The sequence below is a fragment of the Medicago sativa genome, chromosome 4 (assembly GCF_051527215.1).
Source record: "Medicago sativa cultivar Bolivia chromosome 4, Bolivia_mono, whole genome shotgun sequence".
NCBI lineage: Eukaryota > Viridiplantae > Streptophyta > Magnoliopsida > Fabales > Fabaceae > Medicago > Medicago sativa.
Window position 1 is genome coordinate 80,329,702 of NC_140752.1, and position 19,383 is coordinate 80,349,084.

The window sequence follows — 19,383 nt, forward strand, 5'->3', positions numbered from 1 at the left end:
CGACACTACCAAAAGTAACCTTTTAAACACCTCAATGAGATGCTATAGCGTGTTTATTAAATTTTGGAATGCTATTTGTAACGAAAGAAATTAAGAACGCGTTTTAATAACCAACAAGAAAAGAAAAACACTCTTTCAAAGGAAAAAATGGCATGAATAATGTTCTTATCCCATGGAAGCCGAAAACAAGTACTAATACTTATGAAAATTAAATAAAAAAACTATCCAAAAATGGTAAAAGAAGAAAAACAAAAATGAGTGCAAACAATCCAAAAGTGTCTAAATAAGATAACACGCGTATCTTTTAACTTAACCAAGATCTTAAGTTTAAATCCAGCTTTAAACATGCAATGTCGAAACTCTTGAGAAAATTTTAACGTTCATTTAAATGTTACAAAACCTATTCACACAAAAATATGTGCAAACAACATAGATAGAACAATCAACAATTCTTAGTACATTTGAACGTGGGACCTGACTTAGGGAATCAAACCACGTGGTACAATGATGATAAAGATCCTAAATAAATCCAACGATGAATATGTTCCGGTTTACTTTATGATGGCGCGACGTGTGACAAAAAAGCGCGTCAGTCTTTGTTTGGGACCATTACAGAAAATTCAGTGACGCTTCTCCGAAACTTCCCAGATTCCGTATTATTTTTACCTTTTCCTTTTGCTCTTTGTACCTTTTCCTTCTATTTTCGTCACATCCTGTTTGGCTGCTTACAAAACCAACCAATAATCACACCAACTGTACTACATTTTTTTCGCTTTTCATTACTATTTTTCAGTCAAATTCAACACTTCAAATTTATAATAACTTAAAACCTACTACACACACAACACTTGTGCTAGTTTTTATAATTTTGTCTGAGGAACCAAACAAGGTATTAGCAGAATGCACGGAAGGTACGTTGATCATCATGTAGCTAGGGCGGAGAAGAGAAGTTTGGATTCCACTTCTGCTGAAGATGGTCAGCCTGATCGGAAACGACCTGCTTTGGCTAGGTTAATTAATACCTGTTAACAACTTTGGGTTAATTAATAATGTTAAGCATTTTTGTTGTCTTAAACTTGTTAATAAATGCTTTTATTTTTATGTTTTTTTCAGTGTGATTGTTGAAGCCTTGAAGGTGGATAGTATGCAGAAACTGTGTTCATCACTGGAACCTATTCTACGCAGAGTTGTAAGAAAATTCACTTCATTGTGGTATTAATTCTTAATATCATAATTACCTGTTTATTCTATTTTTTTTTAGCCAAAAAATCACTTTTATTGTTTTAATAACGTTTGTTTCAGATTTTTTAAAAATCCATTTTATTAAAAAAGCTACTTTTAACCTCAAAATGAAAAGTTATTTCTAACAGCTTTTCAAAAATATACTTTTTTAAGACAAACTCAAGTAGAGCTTCAAATCTTAAAAAAACTGATTTTTTATGATAGTAAACAAATGAAATTTAGCTTTAGCTTTTCTCTAAAATCTCTAGATTTTTTTAAAACAAAATCATTTTTTTAAGCCAAAACAAATGCACCCTTACTTTAAGCCTTAAGGTATCACTTGCATCTGATAGCTAAATTTTATTGTCTTTTATTTAGCCTGGTAGGTCTTGGCTTCAACTGAGTGAGACTTAGATATAATTGAATAGGAATTTAGTGACCACACATTCAAACAAAAAATGCTAAGGTTTATGAGAGGCTTTCTGGAGTAAGTAGTCCTGAAAGTCTGTATCTCAGAGTGCTGTCAAATGTAAATTTATGAAGCATCTCTGTAACTGAAGTGAATCTATGTTACTTGGCATAATAATGTTTTGCTATGTGTCATATTTCTTACTTTTCTTGCTTGCTGTATAACAGGTTAGTGAAGAAGTGGAGCGTGCTTTGGCAAAACTAGGTCCCACCAAGCTTAATGGGAGGTATAATCTTTGTTCCCTTAGCATGTTTAATTATACAGGGGTGTCAAAATGAGTCAGGGTAGATTGGTTTGTCTTGTCGGCTTACTTGGCAAAAAATTTGGGTTGGAATTAAAAGTCCAGGGCTAATCTTAATTTTGGCACAACCTATTCCAAATAAAAAATGGGAAATATCTCGTTAGTCAACGTGTGTGAATTTGGACTGAAGTGTGACACTGCAATCTATTTTATTTGGTGATTGGAGTGTTTATTTCAGCTTATATTATCACAATTGTTTGTAGCAGAGTACTAGTATCTAGACTTAGTTTTTCTAATACCCTAATTCAAATTCAGGTCTTCTCCAAAGCGCATAGAAGGCCCCGATGACAATAATTTACAATTGCACTTCAAGACCAGACTATCCCTTCCCCTTTTTACTGGCGGGAAAGTAGAAGGTGAGCAAGGGGCAGCCATACATATTGTTTTGGTTGATGCAAACACAGGCCATATTGTCACGTCAGGCCCAGAGTCATGTGCCAAACTAGATGTATTTGTTCTTGAGGGGGATTTCAATAATGAGGACGATGAAAATTGGAGTGAAGAAGAGTTTGAGAGTCATATTGTGAAAGAACGTGAAGGAAAAAGGCCTCTTCTGTCTGGCGATCTGCAAGTTATATTAAAGGATGGTGTAGGAACACTGGGGGAGATCTCATTTACTGACAACTCCAGTTGGATAAGGAGTAGGAAGTTCAGATTGGGGCTGAAAGTTTCCTCAGGTTTTTGTGATGGAATGCGTATTCGTGAAGCCAAATCAGAAGCTTTCACTGTTAAGGATCATCGTGGAGAACGTAAGTTAATGACTTGTCTACATTTGTTATATCTTTCTATGAGACTTGTTTTAACGAAATTTCCTTTGGACTATATAGTATACAAGAAACACTACCCACCGGCCTTGCATGATGAGGTTTGGAGACTGGAGAAGATTGGTAAGGATGGTTCCTTTCACAAAAGGCTAAATAAAGCAGGAGTATTTAATGTTGAAGACTTCCTAAGACTTGTTATCAGAGACCCTCAGAGATTGCGTAATGTAAGAATCTAAATTCTTGCTCATTTAGGTTATTAATGTCGACTCTTCCCTCACTTAGGAGGTGAGATGTTTGATCATACATTAAACTATCTTTCTTATGTAGATTCTTGGGAGCGGCATGTCAAATAAGATGTGGGATATCCTTGTTGAGCATGCGAAGACTTGTGTTCTCAGTGGAAAACTTTATGTATATTATCCCGAGGATGCAAGAAATGTGGGGGTTGTTTTCAATCACATTTATGAATTGAGCGGCTTAATTGCCAACGACGAGTATCACTCAGCTGATTCTCTCTCTGAGAGTCAAAAGGTAAGTGATCATGCTTAGAAAATTTTATATTTAGGTTTTAATTCGGACCATATTGGCGTCTTTCTTTCATAGCATGATTAACCTGACTTCTGAGACCATATGATGAAAGTTGGGTTATGCCCTGAGATCTGGTTGTGGTTACAAGCACTTCATGGTATTGAAACTAAAAGATATAAACATAATTGGCTTCACTATTTCGATACAACAATGTTCAGTGCTTGGCTACAATTATTTTGCCTAGTTTTATTCTTGGACTCTGTCTTGTGGTATAAAATTGCCTATTATATTTACACTCCTAACTTTGCACAGGGTTTTATAATTAATGTTATTTCTGGATAATATGTGCATAGATAAGATAGGCAGTTGACTTCATACAAACTTATATAAATACAACTTATAATATGTGCTACTAAGAAATGGTAGGTAATCAATGGAAATTAAAAAAAAAATGTAAAAATAGTGTTCAAAACCACAGTGAAATAAAAAGATGATATTTTTTCTAAATAAAGCCAATGGTTTCTATTGCAGGTTTATGTGGACACGTTGGTGAAGAAAGCATATGATAATTGGATGCACGTTATTGAGTATGATGGGAAGTCTCTACTAAATTACAATCAGGATAAAAATTTGGAACCTGCTCATCCTCAGGCTCTCATGGGTTCCCATGAGTATTCAAACTTAATACAGCAGACTTCTATCCATAGTTTGCCACATCCAGTAAATACAGGTCAACCTTCAATGGATACAGGAGCAACAGTTGGAGGTATGTGTTTCCTTGTAAAACATTTTTGTATTAACTACAAAAGTAAAAGGGTTCTTCAGTTGTTTTGGATTGCATTATTATCTACTGTTTTACTTCTGTTTTCTCACCACTTTTCCCTCGCTTTGTTCAATACACTCAGCACCAATAAAAGTTTTATTCGAAGTTCGATTTCACTAAAAGTGGACAGATTCCACCCCTGCCCCAATTTTCTTGTCATTAAAACTACTAAAGTTGGCAAATGGTATTTGGAACACTGGCATAGTTTATTATGCATTCAATTAGTTTTTTTTTATGTCTCCCATGATGAAATGTCATCAGAAGAGAATAACAGTGCCACCGGACAAATAGTGACCTGCTCGAAATCCATGTCAATCCATAGACTGTTTCACTCAATAGTTTTTCGCCTTTTAAAAATGGTGAGCTCACGAGACTTTTTCAATTGCTGATTACGTATATGTCTGCAGGTTATCATGATGGCACAACTACCAGCTTCTCCATGCAATCACAGAATACTAATCTTAATTCTTCTATCCAATTTGATGATAACGCATTTTCACTACAAAGCCAGCTGATGAGTGTTCCCCACCAAGCTCAACTTCAAAGAAGTGAAAATGGGATGATGCTTGGTATGCCACAAACAGTAACACACGGGTTCCAGACTGCCAGCATTTCAAATTCTACTTACAGAGGAGTTGAAGACTTCTTCCCAGAGGAAGAAATACGTATTAGAAGTCATGAGATGCTAGAAAATGAAGATATGCAGCATTTGCTCCGTATGTTTAACATGGGAAGCCATGCACATGCTTCTTTCAATTCCCACGAAGATGGGTACCCTAATCCATCTGCATACATGCCTGCAAACAACATGAGCTACAATTTTGACGATGAGCCAAAAAGTTCCTCGGGCAAAGCTGTTGTGGGTTGGCTCAAGCTTAAGGCAGCTTTGAGATGGGGTATTTTTGTTAGGAAGAAGGCTGCTGACAGACGGGCTCAACTCATTGAATTAGATGACTCTTGATCCTGGAGGAATTGCTAATCCGTTATGATCTGTAATGGTAATTTTTCTGGTTAGGGCATCCAAGGCTAATTTCTCAACATTAAGTGTTTCCATCTTGCTCAAACTTCGTAGCACGACTTTGAGCAAGGGCATGAAACCTGGATTGGTTTATTTGGTGCTAGTGTAGCTTAAAAATACTACTGTGCCATAATTCTTAATCAGTTGTGCAGAGAGACCTGCCGGTGCAGGAATATGGATCTGCAACATCTCTCATAGCTGCTTGTGATATTTCTCACCCATCATTAACGTGTAAAAGTTTTAAAGGCTTGAAAGATCGCATGTTTTGGACCGAAGGCAATTTTTGCTTGAAGTTGGCAAGGTCCTAAAGCGTGAAATCTCAGGAAACTGAGTTGAAATCTTAACTACTTTTGCTAGGTTGTATTTAATTCTGTTTTGAACTGACGTCAATTGCTTGATTGAATAGGTTAGATTTTCAACTAGATTTGTCTCTTGTACAGCTGCCGTGTGGCATGATATTTATGTTCTCAATTTGAATTGGTGTGATGACTACTTGGTCTGCTGTTTACTGCTTTTGTGCTTTATGTCATTATACGAACTACGCCTCCACACAAGTCACACGATATTTTTCAGTCGGCTGAGTCGTAGTCGGCTGAGACATATAATGTTTTGTTAAGTGATTAGTGTTGATATTGAGAAACAAGAAAATGACAATAATATTCATTTAGAGCAATAAAGCTAAAATTAAAATGGAAACACATCTTTACAGCATAACATCTTAACTGTATTTAAACAATGATTCTCCCATGTCCATCAATACAACGTCATTGACCTCCCAATTTAACTTCAAATTAATGAGGAAAGTTGGTTAAATTTCTCCATACACTTTAATTGATAATAGGATAGGATCGAACAACTCAATGCTAGTTTTCCGTACACCTAACTTAATGACACCTTGTCTCGTGTATACTGATTTTGATGGTTTATATTTTGGCGTGATTCTTCCATTTTAATCAATACAAAAACATTGATCTCCCAATTTATTTTTAAAGTTCATGAGTAAAGGTTAGTGGATTTTCCATGAGCTTAATTTATAATAAGATTGAACAACTCAATACTAATTTTAGTTTCCTGTACACCTAAATTAGTGACGACTTGTTCCATACGTACGTCTAAATTAGTGACAACTTGTTCCGTTAATATGCGTCAAATGTACCTAAAGTTCAATATATTATTAGGGAACTTACTAACTTATGAAATCTTATGAAGTTCCCCAAATTCTTTGATAACTTGGTTTTGAGTACTACCACATCTACTATGAACTGTCTCTATTGCAATTGTAGGTTAAAAGATCAAGGAATAGTTGGACTATCAATGAACAGGAAATTTGAGGACTAAGCAATTCACTAAGCGAGTCATGGCAAATCAAGTCAGCGAATGGAAGGGAAACAGGGTAGGCAGATCCACTAAGCATGCCATGGCAAATCAAGTTAGCGAATGAAAGGAAAACAGAGCACGCTTATTTGTTAAACAAGCTATGAGTGAAGTCAAAACGAAGCTATTATGAGAAAAGTTTATTTATTGGTAAAAAAAATAACTCCATTTATTTTCCATACCTTTTATCGCATGATTGTATGAGTCCCTGTATCAAAACTCAAAAGAACAAGTTTATTTATGGAGTTCCCATACCAGTCTCCCAAATTATCCAATATCAGCAAAAATGCGCTCACTGATTTTCCACCAAACAGCTCTGTTAGAGCTGCGGATGCCACAGTAAAAATATTTGAAACCGAATGGCTATATCTTTTTAAAGATTTAGGAGGAAATCTGGGTGGTGCGATTTCTGTATTTGGGGTGACAATAAAAAGTATTTATGCCTATATTTATTGTCGTAAATCTTTTTAATATGTTCTTTTTTTACCTTTTTTTTTGAAGGAATGTTCTTTTTTTACTTGTAATAAATATTAACCGCACAAAAATATTTCTCTGCATGTAATTCACCCGTGCATGGGTGAACATTATAGTTCAATTGTACGCTAATAAAGAATATGGACATGCTGCAACGATATTTCAATAACTAATAGGAAAATGGAAACTGATTATCCAACACTACACCATTCCCTCTTCCAAAAAAATAAATAAATTACAAAACTAAATGCTACTAACAAATAAAAAAGAAATCAGGAAGAGAATCATTCTGCATCCGAGACCTCGTCTTCATCTTCCTCCAAAATATAGACCAGGGCACGCTTTCTAGCAGCAAATACACAGGCCACGCCTCTTGAAGCTGTTAGCAAGACATAAGTAACAATTGAGAAAGAGTTAACCAGTTGAATGGCTTATACTCAACTATACTGATACCAGCATCAATTACAATTCTAATATGCCAAAACTTATTTATCTCCGAGCATTGACAAATTTTAACGAAATCTAGCTAGATAAAAACCATGCTCCCTGATTTTATTTTATTTTTGGTCTTAGATGAAGGGGTAATCCACTGAAATTAAACTCATACACAACTGTGAGGTCCCGGGTTCGAACCCGGGTCACGACGTCCTGCCTTGCAATTTCGGCATTTGCCAGTTGAGCTAGGACTTCTAGACATGCTCCCTGAATTTTATTAACTTTTTCTTAAGCATTCTGAAATTGGACCAAGAGTTCTTGTATTCACTATGCATTGTATCCGCAATATGTATGCATAGCACTAAGCTGAACGAAAAATAATGACCAACACTAGATTATGATATTTGTTCATAAACCAATACATTGCATTTAACAAAATTTGTGTGCAGATATTCTGTGGTTTAAGTATGATTACAATTAACAAGGTATAAATTCTTCATTCATTTGTAATTCCTGCGGAACATCAGCTAGGAAGATTGTTCTCATTAAATTTTTATGCATTTAAGCCAGAAAGAGAGTACTTACCACTAACTGCCAAGGGAGCAATTACACAATGTGGGATAGTACGAGTTTTCTCATCCCCTATATGCAGGCAAGCGGCAGAATCCTATGTGAACATAATTACAAAAATATATGAATAATGGAATACGTAATGGAAAAACATAAGTACTGACATTAACACAACGTAGTTTCAAGCGGGAAAGGAAAAGGAATACTTTTTCAAAATAATCAAATGCAGTTCCTAAAATACCAATCAATCTGTTCGGTGAAATTCTACTATCATAGTCAAATATTTGAAAATTTGTATTATGCCAATCAATTCTATCACTAATTCCTCCCAGCAGACTAAATAGTGAAGTCTGCTAGGATGCCTATTATAAATTGATGAGCCGCATCTTACCTTACAAGGCTATGCGGTTATCATTTACTATTTGACACTATCAAAGCAAATAAGGTGGTAAAAAAGGTTGATGATGTGTTGTGATGAAAAGAATTATTTATGGGTCATCAAAGTTTAAACTTACAGGACACACAGACTCATGAAAGCCACGATTTAGGAAAATAATTACATGAGAAAGAGTCAAAATATTAGTTTCTCATTCACTTTTGCTGTCTCGTTCTTTCCGTTTGGCCTTTCGATGAATAAAAAAATTATACAGAAGATAAGTGTTGTTTTTATTCTGGAACAAGAGTGGTCTAAAGGGTGCTCAGTGCTTAAAATGTTAAGCATAAGATATATTTTGAATTTATAATTTTAACTTCAATGAACTTGAAATTCTATGGATAGATAATTTATGAAGAGCTGGCAACGTATATCCGAACATATGCCATAAACAATGAAAACAACGGACTTAGCATGACTTACCTTCAGTTCTTGTAACCTCCAGACATCTATATATGCAGATCTTGATATAGAGACATATGGGAGATCACTTGCTTGCAGAATTATCATACAGCCAACTCCAGCACTTTCTGAAGTATTAGTAGCTTTGTTTAGTAGCAAGACAATTTGACTATCCTGTATCCAACAACACATTTTAAGAATAACAAATATCGAGACCGCGTCGGGTTGAAAATTGGTAGTAGGAATGTTTGGAATATTTATAACTTCCAAGATTTTACCTTGTACAATGACAGATCGACACACTGATAATCAACAGGAACACATAACAGCACAGCTTCCAAAGAACTGTACCCCTTCTTTAGAGAGTCTGCGTCATGCATAAATCCTCTGACTATGCATATGCAATTTTCAATATCTGAGAAAGACTCGTCAGGTACTTGAAAAGATATGTAATCAATAACTTGATGTTGACCGGTGTAATGTGAGGAAGAAGCTCTGGAGGAATCCTAGAATATAAAAATACAACACTTTTATAGAATTTGAACACACTGACATCAAACTCAAATAAGAATCTAAATATATATTAAAAACTAGCAAAAGTGCTCATTCTGTGGTAAGTACCTCATAATATGATATTGATGTGGGAATTCTCGTCATTGATGATGCATTTGGCAAAGATGGATGGGGAAACAGTGGTAATAAATCCTCACAAAGTATCTTTCTAGAGATTGTCGTAAAAGGCATTTGAAAGGCCTCTTTAAAGCTGAAGCACAGTAAAGTCATAAGAAAAATATGGAAAAATAAAAAGATATAACTGAAACAATGTGAAAAAGATATCTTAGGGATTTAGATGACCTGACTCTTGTCATCTTTTCTTCTGAGCGATAATTGGCAGGTGTTTTAGGAAAATCAATTTCTAAACAGGCAAATAAACTTGTTTCATGGGTATACTATCTTAAGATGGTATGCTTTCAAGCTCAGCATCTAAACAGGTAGAGTATAACATTATCTTTGCCAACACTTTCCAAGCAAAAGAACTGAGAATAATTTTGTTTTCCTTTTCACTATAGAATAAGCCTTTCTAGACAGAATGAGAACATTAGTTTTGTGCATGAAATTTTCTCAAGATTCTTTGTAAACGGTTCATAATAATTTATGTATTATCATCATTAACTTGGTTGATGAGCGCAATTAAAGGGAAAAACTAACAACTAAGCCTTATCTAACTAGAGAGGATGAAAGGAAACGGATATACCTTAACTCCAACTGTTGAAATTCTTTAGCCAAAGTTCGCCTGAGATATTCAGTGTCAGAAAATCCCCCGAACTGAACTAATTCTCTAATTCTTTCCGCTGTCTCCCTGCAGATTTCGACACAATAAAGTTAAAAATTAGAATAAAGTGAACAATCATACTACCAGAAACCTACCAGTGAAAAACACATCAATATATTTTTCAAGACCATCTACACGACATTCCATCACTTACTGAAAATAATCTCACGGTATACATCCTTCATGCGTTTGTTATTTTATACTTGGGAATGTGTATTTTAATTTTGTAAAAATTTGGGAGGATTTACAGGTTGGAAATCGTCCTTTTTATATTCTATACCCACTTTATGTCACAATCCTATTAGCAACTTCAATTCTCTCCAGAATATTATCATCTCCTGGAATTCCCGTTTTCCCTGAAATCCTGCTGATTGAGAATCGTCAAAACTAAACCCAATTATTGGTTGGCCAAACTTTGCTCATCATTCTTCTTCTACAGATAGAATGATTTGGATTTTAAACTCCTCTGTTTTCTTGTAAATACTAAACTTAGTTAATTGCTTATTCTCCAAAATCAGGAAAATACTTTTCCTGGTAATGCCCTCAGGAAGTTCAATGAATGCCTTGTGCTGTTACCATGAGAATAAGCAAGTGGTCACAGATTCAAGCCGAGGAATCAGCCTATTGCACATGCAAAAGATAAGGATGCCTACAGTAGATCCACAATGGGTTTGATCTCTCCCTCGAACCAGCTCCGGTGAGAGATTTATGGCACCGGGTGGCCTTTTTTACCCTTTGGAAGTTCAAGTCCCCGCCGGAGTGAAACTTTTCATTTGTGTAATAGAACTTCAAAGGATTAATATAAATAATTTCAATCAAGTTTTCAAAGCATCCAAAGCTTTCCCCTAATATTTGAATTATGAAATTTATTTATTTTTACATTTTTCAGCAGCTAGATTCTCGTGGCATAGGCTCTGTCTTTGGTAATTCTGAGGAACGTCAACTGTCAAGAGAATGTATGCATTTTCTATAATGTCATTTGTGATGTTCTGGGAGTAGTAACAATAGGAAAGTCCTTTGGTGGTGGCCAGAATCTGAACATGAATTATTGCTTCTAACTACGGAAAAAAGTGGTTTTTTATGCTAATTTACGGTGCTCGGTGATGCCACTCAATTCATGTCTCATTTCCTAGAGTTATGTGTTAAGTGTCAATAACATCCTAATCTCTAATAGTTGCACAAGCTACGGTTGAGCCAACACCACAACAAAGATATGACAAGAATGTACAGTTCAAATTAACAACAAATTTGGATAAAACATCAATTGGGATTAGACAAAAAAAACTTACAAATCAATTTCAACATCATAATCTGTTTCTGATATTTCTAGCAGTTGCTTAACAGGATCTTGTTCATACAGAAACTTCAGAAATATAATAACAAGTTCACTGCCAAAACCAAAAGTAAAATAAGAAAAATAGCATAACATCTTTTACAATCCAAACAATAAGGAATGGCTTGACAAACCTGTTATATGGTAAAAGCTGGTCGCTTGGTTCTGACATGAGTAATTTGATACACTTTAATAGCCAGTTGAAGAAGTTCGAATACTGGTTGAGGATACGTGAGAAAGCAAACAAACAAAAATAAAATTAGTAGACATTACAGGCTTTTACAAATATGGAGACGTTGAAATATTTTGAAATTATTTTGTTAAGAAATGATGCCAGAATATGTGTTCTTACAGTAAAGAGATAGTACAAACTTTTCAAGACAAAATGTTTTGTGGTTTCACCAGATACCCAAAGAGGCACTTGAAAGTTAAACATGTCTTGGTAAGTTTAGGGATCTTCAGGAAATTTTGGAAAGAATATATGAAACTCAAATTTAGATATGATGGCTAACCCAATGTTTAAGATGGTATCAGAGTTTATAAAAGATTCGTTGAGCCATCTGCTATCAGGTTTCCGCTATGGGTTGAGTTAGGCCCAAACCAAAGTTTGAGAAAAACGTTGATATTTGATCGCATCTACCCTCTCTCTTGTCCATAATTTTTCTTGTGTTTTCTCCAAATTTCTCATCTTGATTATTTTTTTATTAGTCAATTACTATACTTTGGTTGCTGAACTATATACATAACTTATATTTTATTTCAAATTCATATGAATATATAGCTGAAAACAATTAAGAAATCGAGACTATGATAAATCTTATTAGTAACGAGCATACATTGGAAATAATAAAGTTAAACCTTGTAAGATCCATTTCAAAAGCACACCTGCTGCAAGACAGATGAAAGAACCCTCATAAATCTTTCAACTTGTACAAGTAGCATACCAGCCTTTTCTGTTGCATTGCTAATGAGTGGTTCATCCAAGCCAATGCCGTGATATCGTGCACGCCATCTTGAAAGGCCTCTTAATTCTCCCATTCTGAACCCAATAACTTCTACAGCGGGCTGACAAATTATTTAGAGTTTAATAAACAAGAGAGGAGTTTGTACAAATAGTTTGAGTAAAAAGCAAATGAAGTTCTACTACCATGTCAAGAATGGAAGAACCGATCATCCTAAACTTTAATAAATTATTACACGAATGTATTAGATCTGTTAACAATTTATTCAATACACCCCCATGTGTCCTTTGATTTTTTTATCTCATGTTTGTACGCTCCATCGACATTGTTAATAAAGTAGGCAAATATAAGAAAAAATTATGTTGAAGCTTCTTTATGACAATGAAGCTGGAATATAGCTTTCAAATTACAGTTTCAATTCCACTTCTTCTGCAATAAATTGAACTTCGGTCACTTCAGGATGACCAAAACAGCCTCTGATGCCCCAAACCATTATGCTAGGAGCAGATCAGCAGACTTGCCCATCAGCCTACTTTATTAAGACAAGGCCTAAGTGAAACAGGGACCTAGCTCAAACCCTCTAATGTGGTTTAGAAAAAAGTCAGAGAAAAAAAAATAGACCTTGACACGGTCTGTGTTGGTCTTGTCAAAAGCCTATGATATTCTGCAACAAGAAGTTATGCTTTAAAAGTATATGCTTTCAAACAGCAACACATTTTACTCCGATTTAGTAAATATTGTGCATATGGCACGGTGAAATCTTGTACCTGGAGGTGCTCCAAGACAATACGTTGAAGTTCTTTGCCAGCACCGCATAGAACCTTTGAAATGCGCTTAACACCCTGTGAAGTAATAAAATTGTTGAATGAAAACTATATTCATAAGCTATTCGTTAATAAACAAACACAAGAGAAGCTAGATAAAGCTTTCTGTATACCGCTTCGCCAAGAGTGCTAACAAGAAATTGATGAACTGGTGGACTGGTCCTTGCACCACCCAAAAGGCCCAGAAACTCCTCTTGGGGAGAGGAATCAAGTCCTAGTAATAAATGATAGAAACAAATTAATTGAAGCATATGATAGCATAGTATGCAAAGCATGCAGACTTCTCTGGTATGACTAAGAATACTTCCACAGTGTATTAGAGTCATCAGGCATGTCTCTCAGATATCTGGATCATTAGTTCTGTTATGTTAGTTAATTTATTAAAGTTATCTGTATTTCTAGAATAATCCGACTATAATATAAATATCTGAATCATCCGACTATAATATGAATAGCATGTATTAAATTGTTTGATTCAGTTAATACATAATCACATCTTCAGAATTTTGCAAATTCTCTCATCAATTTCTCTCTTTTCTCAAATTCATTAGGATAAAACAAAAACAAAAATATCAATGAAGTTTTTTAAGTTACCGTGATCCGTAATCAGAGTAGACAAAGAATTGAACTTTTCCTTGAATGTATGCATGGCATCAGACCACTGCCTAGACATGACTGATAATGATGCCCGAACAACCTCAGTCAAATCCTCGATGTTAGAAGCTTGCTGAGCTACCTGATGGAGCTCGTTTTTCCTGTACATAGATAGAGGGAACCAGATTGCAGAAATAAGAGGCAGAAGAAATGTCCATTATAAAGCATGATCAACCTATTTTCATTTGCATTGTCTCACAGGCATAAGGTTTTATATTTTTTTTCAAAGAAATTAAAATGATGTGTCTTGAAAGAATACAATAGATCATCCCATTTCTCAAAGAATGATTACCTATTCCAAAATATAGCTGTGTTCAGGGCTAAGCAATGCAAGCCATTTGCATTATGCCCAGCCATGTGAATAGCTCCCATGTCATCAACAACTTCAACAAGGTCTCCTGAGCACATGACTATCAAACGACAAAGATCTTTTGATAAAGCAACCTAGTGACATGTGAAAGTATCAGTTTCAACAAATAAATTATTAAGGCATTGACAGGTATGTTCATTCATCTATCAGCTAAAGCTTTCGAAAGAATTGATTTATAGCATGTTATGAGATGTTATATTATATGAGCAAGTGGTCTACAGTTGATATTTGCCACCCCCATTATTCTAATGAAATGTTTAGTTACAGCATAAGGTAAATGTGACAATGTATTTGCCACGCTTCAAGCTCAAAAGGTTCTTGCATGATGGGGCATGTCACAAAGGTGATTAAAGGACATGTGCTTCACCCAATAGCTTAAGTTTTTATGTTAGCTCATGGCAGGTTAGAAACATGCTTGAGTGTAATTAAAGAGGCAAGGTCTGAAAAGTGTACTCCAGGAGGACCAAATTGTAATTCAGAAATTGAAGTCAATTAGAACCTGTGACAGCTGGTTTTATTGTGTGATATTGAGGAGCACTGGTTGTAAAGTCAGTCACAAATTGTAACAGCTGATATTAGAGGGCACTGGTTGCTAGTTAAATGCAAGGCTTTGGAATGTTGGAGAGGCTAGAAGCAAGGAAACAGAGTTGTCTGTTGTGATTGTGAAGGAAGTCCCCTTGTAAAGAGGAAGTTTCCTGGTTACATTCACTGGGTAAGAGTATTTTCTCTTAAGTTTTCTATCTCTTCGCTGAATTCCTATAATGACAGTTTTTAATTAACCTATGCAATTTGTCGTTTCAACTTTTTTTATTCAATCATTCATATGTGCATCAACAAAATATGAATTGAAATTGGAATCTCACTTCCATGCATCACCTTTTACCACTAAAAAAATTGTGTAGGTAGCGTTATGACAGAAATCGAAAGCCATTAAAAATTAAGAAAAAGAGAAAACTGTACGGAAAGAGACTTAAAGAGAGAAACCTCTAACGGGTTCTGGAACACGTGTAGTTAGTAATCTCATTCAGATTCCTAACTAAATTTAATGATTCTAACTGCCTGCCATCTAGGCTGATAACATGGCAAGCTAAATTTCATTACATAGCACAATAATCACCATTGAACTGAGTATTGTATTACCATAAACATTGGGTCCAATAGTTCATTAATCTTTTGGCAGAATTTTGAACAGAGTGGAATATAATTTGTCATCCTTAAGGTAGTTCACTCTGCTGCTTTATGTTTACTCCTTTTCTTATATTTTCTATGTTGAAAATACTAATTCATATGCTAATAAATCCTACTAGTTAATTTCAAACATCAAACTACTACTGTGTTTTTCTACTTTGGTCCCCAACTAAGGAGAAGGGGATCCTCAAATGAAGTTCGGTACTCGAAATAAAAAGAGAGTCTACCTTGTGTATACAAGCATTCAAAAGTCTTTTGCTGCTTTCAGCGCCATCACTAGAAGTAGGAAAAGTGAGGTTGTGTATGTTCTGAAACACCAGCCAGCATAAGAATATTTCAATATTAGGTGAAAAAGGAAATTAAGAAGCACATTAAACAAAAAGAAAATAAAGGAAATAAAGAAACAAATAAGGCTAATTTCATTATCATGTTTAGTTTTGATTATTTTACAAGCATTTGTATGCAAAAAAGTTTCGCAGAACAACATCAATAATATCTATGATATCTGTCAAGAGAGATATGTTTTTATTTTTACTTAATTAGGAAAATATTCTTTGTTAATTAAATAGTAGCTTATACTATAGCCAAAGTAAAACACTATAGTTCTTTTACTGGTCATGATTGTTAGTAAGTCAGAGTAATGTATCATACTTATATAGAATCCAAAAAATATGACTTCTCTGGTCACCGCCTGCTTCTATATGTCTCATTTTTAGTCCAATACCTCTAATTTCAACATGTTATCAGAAAGTGAAAACTAATGTAAGCTCACAGACCAATAAGGAAAAGTATATGAGCAGGAAGGGTATGTTAAGGGTTTAGATCTACAATAAATCAACGGCACCACAATAGTTACCCCATTTACTGCAGCAAACTATTTAAGAGAGTATCTTTAGTTACTGTAGTTAGCCCACCAATCAAATATTAATTTTGGCTGCAAACTTAACCTCAATTAAATCTTAAACATTCTGATGTTTTGAAATACTATTCAGTTGGTCTACAGACTAAAATCAAATTGTTCAGAAGGAAAAAAAGTTACGTATCAACTATCAACTAATACAAAAACGAAGGTTAGGGTGGTATTCCCACATCACACCTCAGCAATTTATTCATGAAAAATGCTACCCTCTACGACAATGACTTACAGTTTTCCCTATAGGGAAGATGCCAAATATACTAAAACATATATTCCCATCTTTATCTCCGCTACATAAGACGTTAAATCGTTGGTGAGAAGAATTTGACAGTTCCTCAAATGAATCGTCACCGTCATCCATGAAGCCATTATCCCCGGATACCAATCCAGGCATTCGAGGAATTTTTGGAGCAGGAGGAAAGAAACGGGAGGTTCTATCTTCATACTTTGAGGTGTGGTAATGGTCATCCTGTAAGGAAGGAAGGAAAGATCAGAATACTAGAAAGAAAACAACCATGTGCAGTGCATCCATAACACACCTCGTTCACATAAGAAGAATTTGATATCCATGGTCTAACACTTACTTAAGCATTATGTGTCATTTGGATTTTCCAAAATCAAGGCATATATTAACACAGAAATTTTATTTTAGTAGATTGTAAGTATCTTTAAGACATTCCACTAAATCAAATTCTACCAATCAAACTAATTATGAAAAATAGAAATTGGGTGGGAAGAAACATACAGAAATTAGGTGGCTGTCCTCCTCCCAATTGAGACATATGATGGCAGCACAGTGTGATTTTAAGCTTCTTAACAACTTCCCGTTCTGCCATATAGGAAATATCAGGAATTAGGTATGTCACAAGAAATCAAAGAAAAATCAACCATAAACCATATCCACAAACTTGACCAAAAGAAAAAGCAACATTCAAAAGGAACAGTTCCGTGTTTTCTATCAGGTAAATACGTTTCAAAGAGTCTAAGACTCTATCTAATCTTCCTAAGAAAATCTGGCAGCGCCTAGTGCTATGGAGTTCTCCCCATTGTGGGGTCCAAGGTCATCGGACCCGTTGCAGATTAATTGTAATTAATAAGCAAACTTGCATTGCATTTCCAAGAGACTGATTCCATGACTCAAACATGTGACCTCCCAGTCACACGGCAACAATTCAAACACTTGCATCAAGGCTCCCCTTTGATTTAAAAGCAATTTTGTTTCAAGTAACATTGTTGGACTTTGACTGATATTCCTTCGTAAGGTTGAAAAATATCACAAGGCTTATTTGTTACTTGTTAGGCTGGCAAATCTCAAATATCTTATCATCATTGTAAAAACAACTGAACAAGTAGAATCTTTGGTCCACAGTTATGGCTAGTATCAATTTCCAATAATGTCATAATAGTAAAAGTATTGGTACACAAAACCATACAAAATCATATTTGAAACCAGACATGAGTTAACTTAGCTTGTTTACACTGATGTTGTACCTTAGAACTAACAATCAGTATATGATCACCTAAAAGCTCGAAAAACACTTGTCTCCCTTTAAAATTCTTAGGCACAGTATGAAATACATTTATAACACATAATTCAGACAACAAAAATGTTTATCAAGAACAAATAATTAGAAATATTCCATCTAGAAAAATAAAACTACTACCCACTTCAACATCATATAGTGACAGTGTTCCATCATCAAGCCCGACAGCAATTGCCTTACCATCAGGACGCCAACACAAGGACGTTACGCATTTTCCTGCATTAAAAGGGGCATCCATTCAACACCCGAGCACACAAATTAAGCAATATATATACAACCAACAATCATTACTTCAAAATCCAAATGAAAAACCAGAACAATAATGTGTTTATTGTTTCAAAGCAGTTTCAAATTCCAGCCATTTGATTTTACTTAACATTAAAACATCGCACACTCAAACTTAATTTTCACACTCAAATTATTGTTCAACTCATTTTTATAGATATGTAACATAGACCACTTTACATTCAAACCACTTTAAACTAAAATCAATTTTATTAGTAAATAAAAAAATAACTAAAATCAATTATACAAAATCAATTCATTCAAAATCAACAAGAGAGAGAGAGAGAGAGGGAGACCTGGAGTAATGGTCCACAAGCGTTGCCAATTGAAACGATGAAGCAAAATCTTAGAGTCATCAGAAACCATAGCAAGCAAATCCTTCTCAGGATTCCACTCGGCGATTTTCACCTGTTATACAAAATTCATCCACAAACAAACGGTAAAAACTACATGTTGAATCAAATCTAACAGTAAAACGGATTGAAACCTGAAATGCAGAAGAATACCTGAGAAGCAAGGGGTTTATCGAATTGAAGCTGAAATGGAAGCACTCGGCATGACTCGTCCATTTCCATAACTAACGCTAGAACTTAGAAGACACTGAACTTGTACAGAAAATTGAAAATGGCGTGGGTGAAGCAAAACCCTAAGAACAGTGAAAGTGAAGAAAATGAGAACTGAGAATTGCGAAATGGGAGAGAAAAGAGTGAAACGAGGAGAGAGAGTGAATATTCGCGTTTGAATGATGGGGATGGAGGAGGGAGGGAAAATCAACGTATGTGAATTTGAAGCTATAATTTGTGTAGATTTTTGTAGAAGATAATACTTCATCCGGTCCTATTTAGAAGAAACAATTTACTTTTTAGATACATTAAATAATTTATGTATTTTGTTTAGGTTTTTGACTAGATACTTACATTATTCAATGTATCTAAAAAGCCAACTTTCTCTTGTAAATAGGACCGGAGGAAGTAATATTGATTTAAAAAAAAAATTAGTGAATTTAAAATATAAAAAATGAGAGAAAGGTGTTTTTTTTTTGAAGGAAGGTGAAATTTTTATTAATCAAGTATTTTTTAAGTAATATTAATCAAATCTTGTAAACGTCATTTTACAAATGATCACTAAAGAACTTAAGAACTAAGTAAATCGAGTTTAAATA

At 34.7% G+C, this 19,383-nt stretch overlaps 2 protein-coding genes across 4 annotated transcripts; one reads left to right on the forward strand and one right to left on the reverse strand.

Annotated features, from left to right (window-relative positions):
* The first annotated feature begins 757 nt into the window (after positions 1-757).
* LOC146932445 (calmodulin-binding protein 60 D-like) lies at positions 758-5,616 on the forward strand. Of its 2 annotated transcripts, XM_085704145.1 has the most exons (8): positions 758-1,010; positions 1,114-1,189; positions 1,858-1,916; positions 2,247-2,740; positions 2,819-2,979; positions 3,083-3,286; positions 3,815-4,049; positions 4,514-5,616. In XM_085704145.1, exons 1-8 carry the CDS (start codon positions 901-903, stop codon positions 5,065-5,067), a joined length of 1,893 nt encoding a protein of 630 aa, XP_085560271.1. In that variant the 5' UTR covers positions 758-900; the 3' UTR covers positions 5,068-5,616. The 2 variants fall into 2 exon arrangements, with proteins under 2 accessions (XP_085560271.1, XP_085560270.1); XM_085704144.1 differs by having other exon boundaries at positions 2,247-2,979.
* Positions 5,617-7,119: 1,503 nt separating this feature from the next.
* On the reverse strand, positions 7,120-18,974 carry APC4 (Transducin/WD40 repeat-like superfamily protein). Of its 2 annotated transcripts, none has more exons than XM_085704143.1 (19): positions 18,728-18,974; positions 18,518-18,629; positions 18,117-18,152; positions 17,138-17,221; positions 16,622-16,861; positions 15,704-15,784; positions 14,211-14,362; positions 13,859-14,019; positions 13,378-13,478; positions 13,208-13,282; positions 12,364-12,543; positions 11,613-11,695; positions 11,435-11,533; positions 10,068-10,172; positions 9,434-9,575; positions 9,091-9,318; positions 8,834-8,986; positions 7,993-8,074; positions 7,120-7,351 (listed from the first exon to the last, which is right to left on the reverse strand). In XM_085704143.1, the coding sequence occupies exons 3-19, from the start codon at positions 18,117-18,119 to the stop codon at positions 7,257-7,259; spliced, it is 2,064 nt and encodes a 687-aa protein (XP_085560269.1). In that variant the 5' UTR covers positions 18,120-18,152; positions 18,518-18,629; positions 18,728-18,974; the 3' UTR covers positions 7,120-7,256. The 2 variants fall into 2 exon arrangements, with proteins under 2 accessions (XP_085560269.1, XP_085560268.1); XM_085704142.1 differs by having other exon boundaries at positions 18,061-18,152.
* Positions 18,975-19,383: the final 409 nt, after the last annotated feature.